The sequence below is a fragment of the Panthera onca genome, chromosome F1 (genome assembly GCF_046562875.1).
Source record: "Panthera onca isolate mPanOnc1 chromosome F1, mPanOnc1 haplotype 2, whole genome shotgun sequence".
NCBI classification, from domain to species: domain Eukaryota; kingdom Metazoa; phylum Chordata; class Mammalia; order Carnivora; family Felidae; genus Panthera; species Panthera onca.
In genome coordinates, this window is record NC_138355.1 from 50,576,650 (window position 1) to 50,594,599 (window position 17,950).

The following is a 17,950-nucleotide window of genomic DNA, read 5'->3' on the forward strand; positions in this document are numbered from 1 at the left end:
ATCATTTTATTGAATTCTATCATACATGTAATTTTAAAGAAAATAAAAAATAAAAAAATAAATGCTGACATTAAAAAATAATTAAAAATAAAGTTTTGCTGCCTTCAAGAACACTGGAAACCACATAATAGCAAAAAAGAAGTGGGCTATGTCACATCATGCATCATTAAAGCAATCCACTCCAGCTGATTTATAAACTCCAGAAAATTGGGAGTAGCAGTATAAAAAATAAATGGTCTAAGTCTTATCTAGATATTAGTAAAATTGGAATAATTTGAGAAAATAAACTTCAAAGGAAGAAGTGCACTGAAGGGGTTAAATTGCACCAAGTTACATTTTATAAAAGCTTATATTGCTTATATCCTATAAAATCATGTAAGAAACATGAAAACCAACATCTAACACTGAAAACATTTAGAAAGCCTGTGCTTAAGCATAAAGTTAAAAAAAAAAAGGAAAAAATAAAATTATAACCATTTCATAATCATCCCATTTTTGTATTATGCACTCACCACTATACTTACACTGAATATATATAATTTTTCTCACAGAAGCAAAATCTCTAAGCTTCTCCCTACCTTAGGTTTTTAGTCAAAATGAATGCAAACAATCACGTGGGATTCAGCCAAGCAGTGACGTTAAATTCTGCTCTGTCAGAGAGAGCATCTGTCAAGCCCACATTTAAACTGCTGCCTGCCTGTGCAGCAGCTGAGGAACTGTGGATTTCATATTATAGACTAAAACCCCAGTAAAACTGCTCAAAATCCTTCCTGCAGCTGCCAGGCAACAACGAAAGAGAGTTAAATCCTATTCTATTCCAATACAATCGGAGCACTACATTCTAGCTCCGGCTGCTTTACATTGCAGCTCAGTGTTATTACTAGAAATATGGATACTGAGAAGAGAATACAGCACTGCATTGTCCGGCCAGGAAAACAGCAGATGTAAAAAGCTTCAATGCATCAACTGTCGGCAAGAGTCAACAGTGCTCCGAATAGACCGGACAACTACAGCTCTTTTGTTTAAAGAAAGAGAAAGAAAATGAAAGAAAGGAAAAATCTCAGAAGACTAGGACCCATATGAACAAGGAGGGTAACTCGAAGACAAGCAGACAGATGGACACTTTGGATACTGTGAAAAGCAATCGCAGGAGGCAGACTATTGGGGGATGTGCGCATGTTCGATAGCATCTTTTTTGCTGAAGTGATGGCGTGCCAAAAGTATTTTCAGTGGGCATAATCCTCTCCACATAAATGGCCTGACCAAGGAAGGTATGTCGATATCTTGTGTGTAATATTCATTTAAATGTCTGCTACCTTTTTATAGCCCTGGAGGCACTAATATCTGATAAACAAGTTCATCCTGTTCACCGTCCTTGAAAACTATGAAAGGGTTTCTAGATATATGATTTTAAAATCTGTCATTGTTAAAACTGTCATTGCTATATTCAAGTAATTATGTAGCCTGGAGTAATTACAGATTATGGATGTATAAAAGAGAACAGGCAAATAGTATCAAGATGTGCTTAAAGGATTCTCTGAAAAATCAAACTTAAAAAGAAAAAAACTAGCCCTCTAAAGAAAACATAGCAAGCCTCTACCAAATTAGGTCAAAATGAATTCTTATCTAGTAAAATAAAGTGATCACTTAAAAATGGCTATCAAAGAGACAATGCAGTGAAATTACATTAAATAGTATCAAAGATGATCTTAATATTAGGAGCTTTTTTCCAAAGTCCTTTTCAAACAAATTATTAACATATAACAGCTTTTACTAACAAAATTATCCCAGATCCATCTCCCTAAATAAAGACAACAAACACAATCTAAGAGAGTATCAACAAATCTTACTCTCGAGCTGTAAGAATATTAAAAGGAAAGCATTTGCACAGGATCACACAAGGCAGTGTGAGTTTTATGCACAGAACACCACCACAGCAGATCTGCATGTTATTACCGTGTCCATGAATACAACTTTAAACAAAGAAACAGCAATAGTTGCTAAAAATTCCCCCACTTGAAACAGTGAACTTTCATTTTAAGCAACTCATTCTAAATGATCAAATAGAAGATTGTTCTTGGTGATAATTTTTCAGTGAAATTCAAAACATAATGTGAAAATAACCTGATATAAAAATATTCATGAACAGCAATACAAGGACAAAAAATTAAATATAAATGTAGCTACTGTGCTTCTAGGCTATTAATATGTGCTAATGAACTACCATCATGGTATGTATGTGCAGGGCAGAAATAAATCTAATAAACTATTTAAACAATAATCACAGAAGACCAACTCATGGGTCAGGAGCTCAAATATATTTCAAATATTTTTTACAATCTACTAGAGAACCTGATATTTGCTCAATCTCACAATACAACTCAATAACCTATTATTTAATAATCACAAAAGGCAAATATTTTAAAGACAGATGTAAGCATTCTATTCTAAAATTAAGATTAAACAAGTTTATCAAGCCCTATTATTATTACATCTCAACATCAACTCTGTCATACCATGAATTTTTATTCAACTATAGAATGAAATCAGATGGTATTAAATAAAAAAATACAGCTGTAAAAATCTCAAGTCTCTCTTAGTGCTTTTTCTGTTAATGTTAACAACACCAATTAAACACTTTTATAAACTAGATCTCAAAACAAAAGTATAGAATTTTTTTATTCAAGCACCACTTAATCTAGGACTGTTCCAACAGACTAGATATCAACACTTTTTAAATACAAACGATAAAAAGTGTGTGTGTGTGTGTGTGTGTGTGTGTGTGTGTAAGAGAGTGCAAGCATGTGAGAAGTAACTGAACATTTCACAGCAACATTCTCTCCATGAACTACAATTCATAATATGTAAGTATACATTAATAACTTGAAAAAATTATCATAAAAAACCCTAAGAGCTAAATCAAAGGTACTTCCATGCTGAAAATGCAGAAGTGCGAAACTATTTAGATTGACAAAAATATTTTAACTTTCTTATCATGTTCCCACTTTTTTAGAATTAATATATAACAGGCAATAACTAGAGAGTAATTTCGACATTTAATAAAAAGGAGGAACAGTTACTTTAATCTTTCTTTTTAACAGAAATTATGATGAATGCCTGAGAAACTTTCAATAAAGAAATTTTTAAAGCTAGACACATATACTTTATTTATCAATGGGAGATATATACGGATTTTAAGCCTGGGAAGCTTAATATTTACAAATATTAAGTCATGAATTTAACTTAAGATGCATCTCTATCACTTATTGCTACAAAATCATATAGGACCATAAACTGTATTTATGCTAGATTATACTATATAACAATATGCTGTTTTCTGTAACATGGAAATACTTCAGAGATATCACTTCAGGTATGTTGCTTTCATAAAAATATTAGTTTATTACTATGATATTTATCTTCATTCATTTCTTCAGTCATTTATTCAAAAATCTGACCTTGTATGTATTGCTTCTCAAACCATCAAATTTATACTTTTAAAAGATGTAAATGATTGGACTTCAACCAGATATCAAGCACATATCAACAAAAAGTTGACATATTTAACTTAGCTTTGGAATGTTTAAAATGGATTTCTAAATAAATTTAAAAAGCAACTTTGTTTCTTTTAAATTTATACACCTAACCCTTATATCCACTGGCTTCTATGCGGAGTGGAGGAAGAATCATTGCTATTTATAAAATATTTCATTTGAAAATAAAAGATTAGAAAGAGTTTCCTGGTCTAAATAGAATGGCAAACTATTAACAAGTACAGGAAGGAAAAAACTGAGTTTCTAAATCAGAACACTCAGCCTATTTTCAGTTTAGCTCACAGCAGCTATGTTTTGCTGGTACAGTGAACAGCCTTGGTCTTTATTGTAGCAATGTGAAATTAAAATTCATGTAAATAAACTCTAATAAATAGGAAAATAGATTCTATGTTTTTAAACCTCCATACTTAAAAAAGAATCACTTTTCCGTATCTCACAGGATGATTAAACATTTTTTTTTTACATTTGAGAACCGTAACTTCTAAAAGTACTACATAATTTCAGATACTAAAAATTATCAAAAGCTGGCGCCTTTACTATTATACTTTAGAAATTTGTTCAAATTCCCACCTACTTGCTCCTCCTAGTGGCTTTTACTAGAATAGTACTTTCATTCATATATGTTTAACACTTTCAATCAATATTTTCAAAGTACTTCATACACCTGATACGTGAGTTTAACTATAATTATTCAATTATATGAAGGCTTCCATGTAACTACCATTATTTTCCCAAAATAATTAAGTTTCATGTCAAAGTTAAACAAATTTGGCATTAAGCACGAATCTCTTAATATCACAGGCTAAACAAACACATAGGTATGTATGTACAGAATTTTAAATAAACAAAATTCTTCTACATTAAATTTTTAAATTGGCTAGTTTCTTTTGCTTAAAGAAATAATTTTCATAAGAAAAAGTTGAAGAAATTAAAATTATTAATCCCCTTCTTGAGAAGGGTTTTCTCTTTAAAAATAGAATTCAAGCTACAGCCCCTTACCCACCTCTACCTCCACTCCTTGATCTAGAAAAACTAAGAACAAACCGAAAACCATGAAAAATCTGTGCTGTGAACCGAAAAACCTTGCTAAAAGATAACACCAGCAGTTTTTAATATGGAGAATAATGAACCTCCCATACTGACATCTTAAAATCTAGGGCTTTAATGCTTCGGATTCCACGTCTCTCTCTCAATCTCTCTCTCTCACTGCCCCTCTCCTGCTTAAGCTCTATCTGTCTCTCTCTCAAAAACAAATAAACATTAAAATAATAATAATAGTAGTGAAAAATAACCTAGGGCTTTAATGAGTGTCACACCACCAGAAGTCCTAAAAATGTAACAAATTCTCTACACACAAATGTAGAACACAGCAAAACTCAAGAATCTTTTAAAATGCATTTTGTAAAATTCAAAATTTTAAACAGCTGGATATGATAGTACCTAGTGCCTGTATTTTGTAACAAACCTGAAAGGATTGTTCAAAGTAGTTCTTTGTTTAATTCTAACATGGAGACTCAACTGAGATATGTGAGAGTGTTCTGCCAAGGCCAAAGATAATTAAAGATAATTAGTTACTATATTTTAAAACTCAGTCTTAAGTCTAAGTAAGGATCATGATCTCCTGAATACCTCATCTTTGAAGTGGAAGGTTAAAATTAGAAAGAGTATTTGAAAATGTTCATCATTTATTAGTCTTAAAATCCTGTACTGAAGTTACTGGACCCTGAAAATTAATTTTGACAGGTGCATCTTCTCATTGACTTTCTCAACACAGTAGGGGCCAATGGAAACATGCCAAGCAGTGTACTGTGACTAACAGAACTCTGCCATAATCAACCTTGCACCGTCTGTCCCACAACTGATACATGACCGTTTTACAAAAAAGGCCGCTGACTGTGCACCATACCACCAATGGTATGTCAAATCAATTTTAATTAATGCCAATAAATTTTCCATCTGCTCTCAGGCCTTCTTACATGGCCTCTCTCAGGAATCTAGGAACATTGTTCTCTTCTACATGCATACAACTTTTAAATCTTTAACTCAGGTCAAAAGCACAAATGACCAGAACTACTCAGACAATGAAATAAGTGGAAGAAAATTAATCCATCACTTTTCTCTTTAAAGTGCTCATCCTATTCCCAGTGATTGTATGTTACCAAGGATAAACAAATTATAAATTTCATTCCTGGGTTATCATATTTTCACAACTTAAAAACTCCTATTTGCCCTAATATTATTAACATCCAAAGTCTCTTTTCAGGCAGTTCTATAATATTTTGCATTTTGTAAATTTTTATGCTTCATCTTTATAGAATGACTGCATGGGAGACAACGTGACCGAATTAAAAAATGATTACCAAAGAAAAGTATTGATTCAGGAGAAGGAAACAACATTTTCAGCCTCCAGTATCTCACATCCTATTACTGGATATTTACAACATGCTTCAGTGGAGGAGAAGACACTGCTGCTTTGCAAAGATGAGCTGGAATGCCAAGAGGTCTCTGTTCCGTACCCATCTTATTGGTGTACTTTCTCTAGTGTTTATTTTTGCTATGTTTTTGTTTTTCAATCATCATGACTGGCTGCCAGGCAGAGCTGGATTTAAAGAAAACCCTGTAACATACACTTTCCGAGGATTTCGTTCTACAAAAAGTGAGACAAACCACAGCTCTCTCCGGAACATTTGGAAAGAAACAGTCCCTCAAACTCTGAGGCCTCAAACAGCAACTAACTCCAATAACACAGACCTGTCGCCACAGGGAGTTACAGGGCTAGAGAATACACTCAGTGCCAATGGAAGTATTTACAATGAAAAAGGTATTGGACATCCGAATTCATACCATTTCAAATATATTATCAATGAACCTGAAAAATGCCAAGAGAAGAGCCCTTTTTTAATACTGCTAATAGCTGCAGAACCTGGACAAATAGAAGCTAGAAGAGCTATTCGGCAAACTTGGGGCAATGAAAGTCTAGCACCTGGTATCCAAATCACAAGAATTTTTTTGCTGGGCCTAAGTATTAAGTTAAATGGCTACCTTCAACGTGCAATACTGGAAGAAAGCAGACAATATCATGATATAGTCCAACAGGAATATTTAGATACATACTACAATTTGACAATTAAAACACTAATGGGCATGAACTGGGTTGCAACGTACTGTCCACATATTCCATATGTTATGAAAACTGACAGTGACATGTTTGTCAACACTGAATATTTAATACATAAGTTACTGAAGCCAGACCTGCCTCCCAGACATAACTACTTCACTGGTTACCTAATGAGAGGATACGCACCCAATCGAAACAAAGAGAGCAAGTGGTACATGCCACCAGACCTCTACCCAAGTGAACGCTACCCTGTCTTCTGTTCTGGGACTGGTTATGTTTTTTCTGGAGATCTGGCAGAGAAGATCTTTAAAGTTTCTTTAAGTATCCGTCGTTTGCACTTGGAAGATGTATATGTAGGGATCTGTCTTGCCAAGTTGAGAATTGATCCTGTGCCCCCTCCCAACGAGTTTGTGTTCAATCACTGGCGAGTTTCTTATTCAAGCTGTAAATACAGCCACCTAATTACCTCTCATCAGTTCCAGCCTAGTGAACTGATAAAATACTGGAACCATTTACAACAAAATAAGCACAACGCTTGTGCCAACGCAGCAAAAGAAAAGGCAGGCAGGTATCGCCATCGTAAATTACACTAGAAAAGACAATTTTTTTTTTTCAAATGTGCAATCTGTAAAATATTGCTAAAAGCATGTATAGTTAAAACTGATTACATCCATAGGACAAGTTTTAGTTAAAATTCATCACATACAGAAATTCAAAAAATATTTTTTTAATTTCTGAAAGTAATTCTTAAAAATAACATTATATAACAAAAAAGGTATCCCAAAAGAAACTATTAAAAAAAAAAAACTGTATAAGGGGATTCTGTGTATTAACATGCAATAAAAAGCACGCATACATCAATGGTTCAAGGCTTCGTTAAGGGCCAATAAGATGTATTTGCATATATTTTCCACATAAATTTTAATTTAAGAAATGGAGACAGTCAAAAGACCCTTCTCATTTTAGATTCAGTTTTTCATTTTAACATATAATTAAATGTAAATAAAACACTATTGTCAATCTTAAGGAAAATTTGTAATTGTGCAAAGGACAAATTTTCTGACCTGACTATTCTAGGGTTCTAAAACTATATTCCATGCAATAAGATTTAGTTGAATTACTCCATAAACACATTTATAAAGTTCAGATGTTTCATCAATGCAATTCTCATCTAAGTATTTACCTTTTAATAACAATTGAGATACTCATTTTCTTTTATTAATACATATATTGGGGGAAAATTATTTTGACATGTGATAAAATGTGAAAAATCAATGTGTCTCAGGCTCAAGTTTTTATAAGAAAAAAAAAGTAAATGTTTCAAAATAGACAGTTTGTTTCCTTGTTGGTGTTAAGGGCCAAGCTAGTATTTAAATGAGTTATTCTATTAGATCAGTTATTGCACTCTTAAGGAGTACTACCACTTAACTTCAAGGATATCTGTACAAATACAACAGGTTCCTCCAACTGAAGCAAAAGTAATTACTTACAGGCACAAAGAGAATGTACTGTTGAAAAAAGATACAGGATAAAGACTGCAGCAGCAGTTTCATTCAATACATTTTTAAGATGCGTGTCTGCCAAACTGCAACATATGGGAAGTTTATTTCCTGACAGCAGGTGTACACATGCCAATACTTAATCATTTTATGGCACCTACTTCTTTCTCTGAGTGCCAAGTTTACAAACCTGCAGTTTTTAATTTGGTAGATGACAACTATTCCATGTTACCAATTTAAAACCTTTTTTGGGAGGGATGGGGGAAAACTACAAATGTTTGATGAACACTTGATTCTAGGATGACAATGTATACAACACACTTTTACCAAGTTTTTAATAAAAAAAAAAGTAAACAAAAAAATCTTTACTGAGTGTTACAGTACAAGTATTTTCACAGTAATTCTGTTTGGTTCCATTACAAAGTTTAAAATCAAGAAATAGTAACCCACTAAGTTTGAAAGTGTTTTGAATTCATAAAAGTATGTAAAATTTAACGATCTAAATCTAATGAAGATGTTACTTATCCTAATTGTAATGACAATCATTCTTATCCTTGATTCTATTCTGAAGAGATACTGTACCAAAACAGAACTGTAATAACTGTTAAAGTTCAGAATCACAGAAACTGTTTAAGTACTTATTATTTAATATGTTACATTCTATTTATACTGAATATATCTCCCATTTTCAATTCAGTAGTCTTAAGTATTCTATTCTACATAGAGTAATTTTGAAAGCCAAGCTATATAACATCCCAGCTCTTGGTTAAGTCCATTTCTCACTTAATTTATTCTATATGATTATAAAAACACTAAAGTTACTAAATGCCAAACTCATTAAATAAAAGTCACACATAAGAGGATAATACCAAATTAGGTAAGCAAGTTTCAGGAAAGACAAAAGTAATCTTTCCTTCAATGTAGAGTAATTCTCTCATTTCTACTTCAGAAGTTTTTTTAAAAAAGGGTATATGTGTGTACATGTATGCATGCGCAATTATGTACCCAGAAACAGAACCCAAGCACTATCTGCCTAAATTATGATTATAGTGCAGAATCTTTAAAAGATAGTATTTTTCTTCTGGAAAAATTCACAGTTTAAAAAGTTGACTTATGAAAAACAGAATTCTTAACAGACAACTAAATTCCTATCTTACGCATCAATTTAAAATCATTTCAATATCCCTGAGAATACTATCTTGAGAAGTGACAGTAATCTGGTAACATAGAGTTCTCAAAGAAAACTCGATCAAATAATAAAGTTTCCTAATGCTGCTGAAAATCTGTATTTTAAAATAAATATTCTATTAATTTATTCTTGACCTTCCACTCTCAATATGCAAGAGTAATTCTTCAGAAAACATGAATTTTTATATTATGATATCTCAACATCTCACCAATAGTAGCTGTGCCTTATTCATGCCCAGTACTATGTGATTATGATTACACATGAAAATATAATGTTAAATTCTATTTGCACTACATTTGGTCAAAGAAAAAAATCAGGAACAACTATGTAATCTTTATGCTCAAAGTGTTAATAAATATTTTAGAAGATAAAAATACCAAAACTTTTGATAGTTACACTAGTTTTGATCAAGATTATAGGTAGTGAAAGTCTAATTCAAGTAAATAATTTAAATTTCTCACCTTTTAGTATACAGCAGAATCACATATAACCTCAACTGGAATCTTACTGATATCTATTACCAAAAACCCCTATGACAACAATAGCAACAATGGCAGCAGGAACTATTTACTGATAGAGCATACACTATATGCCTGGTTCTGTGTTACACCACTTTACACACATGATCTCACAGAATCCTTACAAATGACACTAAGAGACAGGAAAGAAAGACTCATGCAAGAAGTTACATACCTAAGATCACACAGCTAATAAAAGCAGCAAAGCTCCATCTTAAAGACCATGTTCTCAACCAGTATGTTATTCTGCTGTATATTTCACATAGGACACCTGCAGTAAGAGCTAAAGAGCTAAGCAAAAATGGCCTGTCCTCTAATTCTACTATTCTCTGCTTATTCTCCATCTTCTGCCAGGGAAGGCTTCATAACCATTTTCTCACACTGGAGGGGCACCTGATGTTAGGTGCAAATAAAGAGAAAGGGAAAAGAAAGGAAATCTGATCCCTCTTTTTTTCTTCTTCTTCTTTTCAACCGTTTACATCTGGTGGCCAAAACCTTAGAAAACCCTAAGTTTACTGCTTATCTCTTGCTTCTTTGGGCTCTGAGATACATCTGTAAACAACAGACATATGTCGCAGTTAGAAATTATAAAAGGTGCCTACTTGGAAGCACATTAGATCATTAGTAACGGACAAAAGTAGCACTGCATTTACTCACTCTACTCGTCAGTCACCTACTGTTTTGGGATGAGGTGGTAAAATCCTTTTATCCAGCTGATTTCAGGGTTTTTTTTTCCTTTTCAGTTTTTACTGCTTAACTACAAAATCTATTAAATTAACATAGCTTTAAGAAGACAAAAAAGAATATCCCTACTATGCATACATTTCTAATAGACCTCACAGAATATCAGTTTATCACTTAAACAGTACTCTCAAAAAACAGAGAATGTACACAAATACTAAAAAGTGACGTTCTGAGTTTCAGGAAGACACCTGTTACACACTACATCAACACACACGCACAACCTTCCTCTAAGCACGATATAACTATAAATCTTACTATTTCAAGATACAGTATGTCAAAAGAGGAAGAAAAATGTTTCTGTATCTACAGGAATTGTTTCTTCTCTCTTTACCAGAGCAAATATCTGTGCTAAAGGACAACTGGAGCTAACGTAATTGTCTCAGTCTGTCTATTAATCTAATCATTTCAACTTCCAACGGAATGTGACAGATTCTAAATTTGAATCTCACTGTTGACAGTATCCTAAACACTGAAAAAAATAGATTGACAGATCTAATAGATCATAAAAATACTAAATAACAGAAAACTATATAACATTATATGAAAAATCTTGAATTCATGTTTTTATGAATTTTTAAGTAAATGTTTAAAATCACAAATTTATACAATAGAATAAAATAAGGGTGTATGTCATAACTAGAATGCTATTAAAACATTAGAATATAGATAACAGAATTAACATGAGATTCTGACAGCGATGAGAATCTTCTAATATACTGAAGGTTTGAAACAATAAAAATCACATTAAAACCACAAAACAGTTATTTAAAGTAATTTCATAAAACTGTTTCCAGTTATGATTTGAAAAATAAATACTATCAGAAAATTAAAACTAGAAGAAATTACCATAAGCCCCAGCCAAAATCTACTTGATTATCAGATAAAATTAAGAAGAGAAATAAAAATGTTCAGTAAGCCCATAATGAGATAATGTGTTATGGTTTAACAACAGTTTTCAAACTAACTTCCTCATATGTCTCAGTTACTATAATTAGTAAAACCAGGACAGCTGTGTTTTAGAGTCCTGACCTCACTTTAGTACAACTGCAATTTTATGTTTAAATGAAAAGTTTCCATGTCAAAGTTCATTTGAAAAGAGTGACCAATGTTTATTTGCTTTTTGTTTACTGAAAACTACCTCAATGATTCTTGAACTGAAATACAACTACAGAAAAGATAAAAATACATATATTTACTCATCATATAACATCCAACATATCAACTTAAAGAATAAAAGGAACTCAGATAATCAGTCAAAAAAAAGATTAAAATACTAAAACAAGAGTCTTAGACACGAGCCATTATACAATACAAATAGTGAAAAAAAATTCACAAAGGCAACATTTTAAAAATAAGGGATAATCACAAGTAAGAGGAAACTCTGGTGAAAACTAAACTTTTACCAAGAGGTATAAAAATTCTGACAAGAACAGACCATTTTTTTTTTAGTTAACAAGAATACCTACTTTTAAAAATGGACATTCTTCCCCAATCAGCATGTTTTCTTCATCTGTATTTTCCAAATACAATAGGGAAAAAACTGTTGTAGTAAGCCCAGTCAAATCTTAATGAATATTTTTTAAAGTTTTTAGCGTGTATGGATGGAAATCACAAAATGATTATAAAATTAATATGGAAAAAAGGTATCAGTAGCTAAGAAAATATTGAAAGTGATCTTAAAGAATGTACTATAAAGCTGGGGCACCTGGGTGGCTCAGTCGGCTAAGCATCTGACCCTTTGTTTTGGCTCAGGTCATGTCTCATGGTTTGTGAGTTGGAGCACATCAGGCTCTGTGCTGGCAGTGTGGAGCCTACTTGGGATTTTCTCTCTCCCCCTCTCTCTGTGCCGCTTCCCCACTTGTGCTGTCTCTGTCTCTCTCATTAAGCTAATGGCTATCATATCAAAGTTTGTACTATATCTCGCATTATTAGCACATGTTCACTAAAGCTGTTCTAAGATTTAATAAATTTTAAATATTTTTAAAGAACTTTCTAGAAGTATATATGATAATCAAAATTTTAATAAAATGACAGGATTAGAAGACCTTTGAGATACTTTTTTCAATCATTCAAACATCTTTTGAGAGACTACAATATGTTGGGTACAGACACTATGATGATAATCAGTTAAGATGGTCTACCTAATAAATGATGTTTGGTTACTTGGACAGCCATAAGAAAAAAAAAATTTGTTCTTCAACCATGTATTAGAAAAATTTCCAACCAGATAAAAGATCTAAATGTAAATAACGAAACAAACCAGTTCAATGCGGGGGGGGGGGGGGGGGGGGGGGGCGAGTGCATTTCTTTATAACTTGGGAGAAGAGTTAACTTTCCTAATTACAACAAAACTACTTTCCACAGAAGAGATTTATAAATGTGATTACAAAATACTTTGAAAGAAACTCTGGCATGGCAATAAAAATATCAACAAAATCAGAAGACAAATGACAATCTGAGAGAATACTTGCAACCTATAAAAGTTTAATATCCCCAATATACTAAAATGATACAAAAGAAAAAAGGAAGAGGAAGAGACCAACATTGTGACAGAAAAATGGGGAAAAACATTAGTTTACAGAGAAAGAAATGATAAGACCCTTAATCATAATCAACCTTGAGGAGAATGCAAATAAAAACCACTAAGAAACCATTACTCACCTATCAAATTAACAGAAAGTTAAGCCTGACATCATACCCTTGATAGACCTGTAGGAAAATAGGCACACTCAGACATACTGGTGGGAATGGTACAACTCCTAATGGGGGGGAGGGAGGGGGGAGAATTTGATAACATCCTGCAAAAGTACAGAAGCATTTACCCTTTACTTATCAATTGTCCATCTAGGAATCTCTTCCCAAAACACTTGATAGCAATATGATATTCAGTAGGCATAACACTAATCATTAGGACATGATTAGTAATAGCAGAGGACAGAAAACAACCTAAATGTCCATCCATATAGGCCTGGTTAAATAAACCAAGGCACACTACAACATATTGGACTATATATTCATAGTGGGATATAGTCTAAGGAAAAAATTATATCCGACTACCTTATAGTAAACAATAATATCAGCATTGTTATTTTGAAATTTTTACTGAAAAACAGAGCACACAAGAAATTATGCTAGTATGATTAGGAAATGCTATGAACTGTTTAAGAAAATTCCCTTTCTACTGATTATCCATATAAGCCTGTCCTTACATACATCTTCAATAGAATAGGTGTGGAAAAGCAAATTTATTGAAAAAGAATAGGTATTACTTATTCTTAAGGATACCATCATAAAAAGGGTAAAAGAAAATAATGAATACAGGTTGACTGGTTTTACATACACACACTCATTATGTATTTGGCAGGAGGAGGGGGGATAAGAGGATGACTGAGAGAATTAAGGGGAACTCTGAGCATCAGAAAAGGAAAAACAACAGACTCAGATCTGGATAACCACTGTACCTCAACAAGGGAAAAGTACAGAACCCTCTTCTTTCCGAAGTACAAAATGCTGTGGTTTAGGATGGATGTAAGAATACAGAGCATAGACTAAAGAGGAGTTGCTTATTAAGCATTTAAAAAAAAAAAAAAAAAGAAAAAGAAAAGAAAAAGGTTAAAACTGAGAACACCAGATTTGAGTTAAAACTATGTATTCTTAAACTATACTCCTATAAAAATCCATCATAATCTTTAAAAACTTCTAGAAAATTCCCAACACTGGCAGATTTTCCTTGGAAACCTACTCCACCCTCAATTTAGAAAGTTCTAGGAAGACTTTCAATCAAGGTAGCCTGCCTTGCACTGCTCAAGCTAAAATAATCCAAGACCCTCTCTTCTAGTAAGCTGAACCCTAAGGGAAACACACACACACACACACACACACACACACACACACACACACACACAGAAAAAATGATCAGAGCTAACTCACTTGAACTTCAGTACCGTGAAGAAATTATCCATTAATTCTTGCTACCTAGATCCTCAAAGCTGCTTATGGTTCCTGTCCCTTCTGCCACTTGGTTCTGATTTCCTAAGCTCACCTACATATAATTTTTCAGTACTTTTTTTCTTTGCTACAGTTAGACTCAATTTTTGCTAGTTACCAAAGAATCCTGACAGAAAACCTACCACCAGGAAATTCTGAAGTAATAAAATGATCCCTAGCTCCTATGATGAATGCTCCATAAGACCATGCCCTCTGTGTTCTGCTACCTGAAATCAAGAGTGCAAAGGGATCCAGGAACTTCTCTGCTAAAGAAAACACACTGAAAATTTCAGACCTGTTCATCATCCATATCCATGGTTCAACCCTCAAAAGAGCAACAAAGTTGTTTTCAGCATACAAAATAACACAACTGAGACCATGTTGCTATAAATACCTTATTGCTGAGGGGAGATCAGGGAAACAGAGTTTGGGACCTCACTTCCTGAAGTCATACTACTATGAGGGAGAGCCAACACATCTGAAAAGTCACAACAAAAACTGACTGCCTGAGCCTGATACACTATAAAATGTTGTCTGAGCTTAAAAAGTAATGAACAGGGAAGGGAGGACTGGACTATACCATTTCACATTTGCTACTTAAAACTGTATTCCTGGGGGTGCCTGGGTGGCTCAGTCAGTTAAGTGTCCAACTTTGGTTCAGGTTATAATCTCACAGTTCGTGAGGTTGAGCCCCACATCAGGCTCTCTGCTGTCAGCAAAGAGCCTGCTTCGGATCCTCTTCTCCCTCTCTCTATCTGCCCCTCCCCTGCTCATGCTTATGGGCTCTTTCTTAAAAATAAATAAAAGATTAAAAAAAAAATAAAATAAATCTGTATTCCTTTATCAGAAATCTGTCTGACAAGGTAAAAAATAAACAAAAGCAAAAAAAAAAAAAAAAAAAAAAGAAACAGTTACAACCTTCTTCCTAGTAGGTTTATTTAAGAGAGAAAAGAGAATAAATGACTCCTCTACACTTAAGAGAGAAAACTAATAGCTGGGCAAAAACAAGATAATTTTTACAAAAATAAAATGAATTTTTAAAGAAACTTCATAAGCAATAACCCCAAATTTAAACTATTTATATGTCTGAGTGTCTATATGTATACCTACATTTAACAATATGTTTAAACTGAAGTTATCCTCTCTCATCTTGAAATTTAATACTTTTTCATCATTTCACGTCTTGGTGAATGGCCATCTCCAGTCAGTGGCCACATGAGAACACCAACAGTCACCCCTGCCACTTCCTTCTCTTGTTATCACCATATCTTTCTATCCCCAAAATCTGGATTCTGAATGGAATCCATCTACTTTTCTTCATCCTACTCCTCTGGTAGTTCAAATAAGTATCTCTCACATGAACCTGCAATAACTTCACAATTGGTTTCCTCATATTCATGCAATCTGTTTCCCGTACTACAGCCAGAATGCCACTTTCAAAACACAAAGCTGTTCACATTATTCCAGTGCTTAAATGCTTCCCAGTGTTCTTGGGACAAGAACCCTGGCTAGCGACAAGATCCATAAATGGGTCTCTTCCTTGCTAATAATCTCTGCCCAATCTTCTCATCGTTATCTGTGCCTTGTCCTTTGTTCTGTAAACTACCTCTGTCTTCCTTAATTTTCAAGGCAATAAACAACAACAACAAATCCTAGACTAGAACCGGAGTTGAAATCTGACTCAATAAAACAACTTCAGTTTTTGGCTTCAAAGTATTTTTATCTTATTTGAAAGGAAACCTTTCTAAGGTATCGAATCTATTTTTCTCTACAGTGATAAAACTCACCCACTGATTTGGATACTGGCTCACCTATAGTGCAAATAATAAAGCAATATTTAAGAAAATATATGTTGACCAAAAAAAGTATGAGTATCCTGGAAATAGTAACTATAATTGGTTACACAAGCTTTAAATTCCTCTCAGTCATCTTGGGACTATACAGAAATGGATTTACAAACTGCCTATTAGAACTCAATCATAAACAGAGAAGCAATGGTGAAAGTGCTAATGATCAAGCTTACCAAAAGCCACATGTTTTAAGAGCCTGCATATCAGTGCATTTCTAACCAGGGATTATTATGCCTACGAAGATCAAGAGGAGAAACATTAGCTTTCCTCAATATAAATTCAATACACATGAAACCACTGGGCATGATTCCCTAAACCAGTTTTACCATACTAAAATTCTAGAACTCCAACATTAGGCTAAAAAATTCTTGAGCCCAGTCCTCTTTAGAGTTGAAGAAACATTCAGAAGTCTGTTCCTTATGTGATAAATATTTACTGATAGTCTACGCACTGAGTCACGATCTGTAGATACAACAATGAACAAAAACAATCACTGTATTGTTGAGATAATACTCCTTTGACCATTTATCAAATCTTCATAAAAATGAGTGAAAGGACAGGAGCACCTGGGTGGCTGTCGGTTAAGCATCCGACTTCGGCTCAGGTCATGATCTCTCGGCTCCTGAGTTTGAGCCCCGCTTCCAGCTCTGTGCTGACAGCTCAGAGCCCGGAGACTGCTTCAGATTCTGTGTCTCCCTCTCTCTCTGCCCCTGCCCTGCTTGTGCTCTGTCTCTCTTCCTCTCAAAAACAAATAAACATTAAAAAAAAAAACCCACTTTTTTAATGAATGAAAGGACAAATGTGATTATCTGTCATGTAGGAAAAAAACACAATGCCTCGCAAGCATATAACAGGAGATCTAACCTAATCTGTGTCACCTAGGGTCAGAAAGCCTTGTGAGGAAACGTTAAAGCTAATGTCTAAAAGATAATTAGATGGGATTCAGGCAAAGGGGGAATAATTCCAGGAAGAACGAACAACAGCTACAATGGCCCTAAGGATGAAAAAACAAACCAAGGCACAAAAATATAGAGAAAGATTATTAAAAGCTGATGCTAGAAAGGTTAAAAAAAGGCAGGGGGGGAGGGGGGAGACAGATAAAACCATATGAACACTTATAGCACATATTAAGAATTATGGTTTGGGGCACCTGGATAACTCAGTCTGTTAAGACTCTAACTTTGGCTCAAGTCATGATCACGCAGTTTGTGAGTTCCAGCCCCGCACAGGGCTCTGCGCTGACAGCTTCAGATCCTGTCTCCCTCTCTCCCCTTCCCCCACTTGCTCGTGCACTCTCTCTCTCAAAAACAAACGTTAAAAAAAAAAAAAAAAAGAACTATGGTTTTTAATTCTAAGAGTAATGGAAAACCACTGAAGACACAGCAATATTTGGAAAACAGAAAAAAAGCTGAGGCTAGTTCATGTCTAAGGGCCTCTGTCTTAACTCCTTCTGAAGCACACTGGCTAGAACAGGAAGAACATATTGGCAAA

The 17,950-nt window shown here is 33.8% G+C and overlaps 2 protein-coding genes across 3 annotated transcripts in view; one reads left to right on the top strand and one right to left on the bottom strand.

The window, feature by feature from the left end:
* Positions 1-17,950, bottom strand: part of CDC73 (cell division cycle 73) — a 134,860-nt gene that overhangs the window by 65,584 nt on the left and 51,326 nt on the right. The gene's annotated exons all lie outside the window — the stretch shown is intronic.
* On the top strand, positions 944-7,288 carry B3GALT2 (beta-1,3-galactosyltransferase 2). Of its 2 annotated transcripts, XM_060644335.3 has the most exons (3): positions 944-1,271; positions 5,329-5,468; positions 5,870-7,288. In XM_060644335.3, exon 3 carries the CDS (start codon positions 5,997-5,999, stop codon positions 7,263-7,265), a length of 1,269 nt encoding a protein of 422 aa, XP_060500318.3. In that variant the 5' UTR covers positions 944-1,271; positions 5,329-5,468; positions 5,870-5,996; the 3' UTR covers positions 7,266-7,288. The 2 variants fall into 2 exon arrangements, with proteins under 2 accessions (XP_060500318.3, XP_060500317.3); XM_060644334.3 differs by lacking the exon at positions 5,329-5,468.

Coding starts and splice junctions, on each gene's coding strand:
- B3GALT2 (XM_060644335.3), top strand. CDS start 5,997: ATGCTTCAGTGGAGGAGAAGACACTGCTGCTTTGCAAAGATGAGCTGG.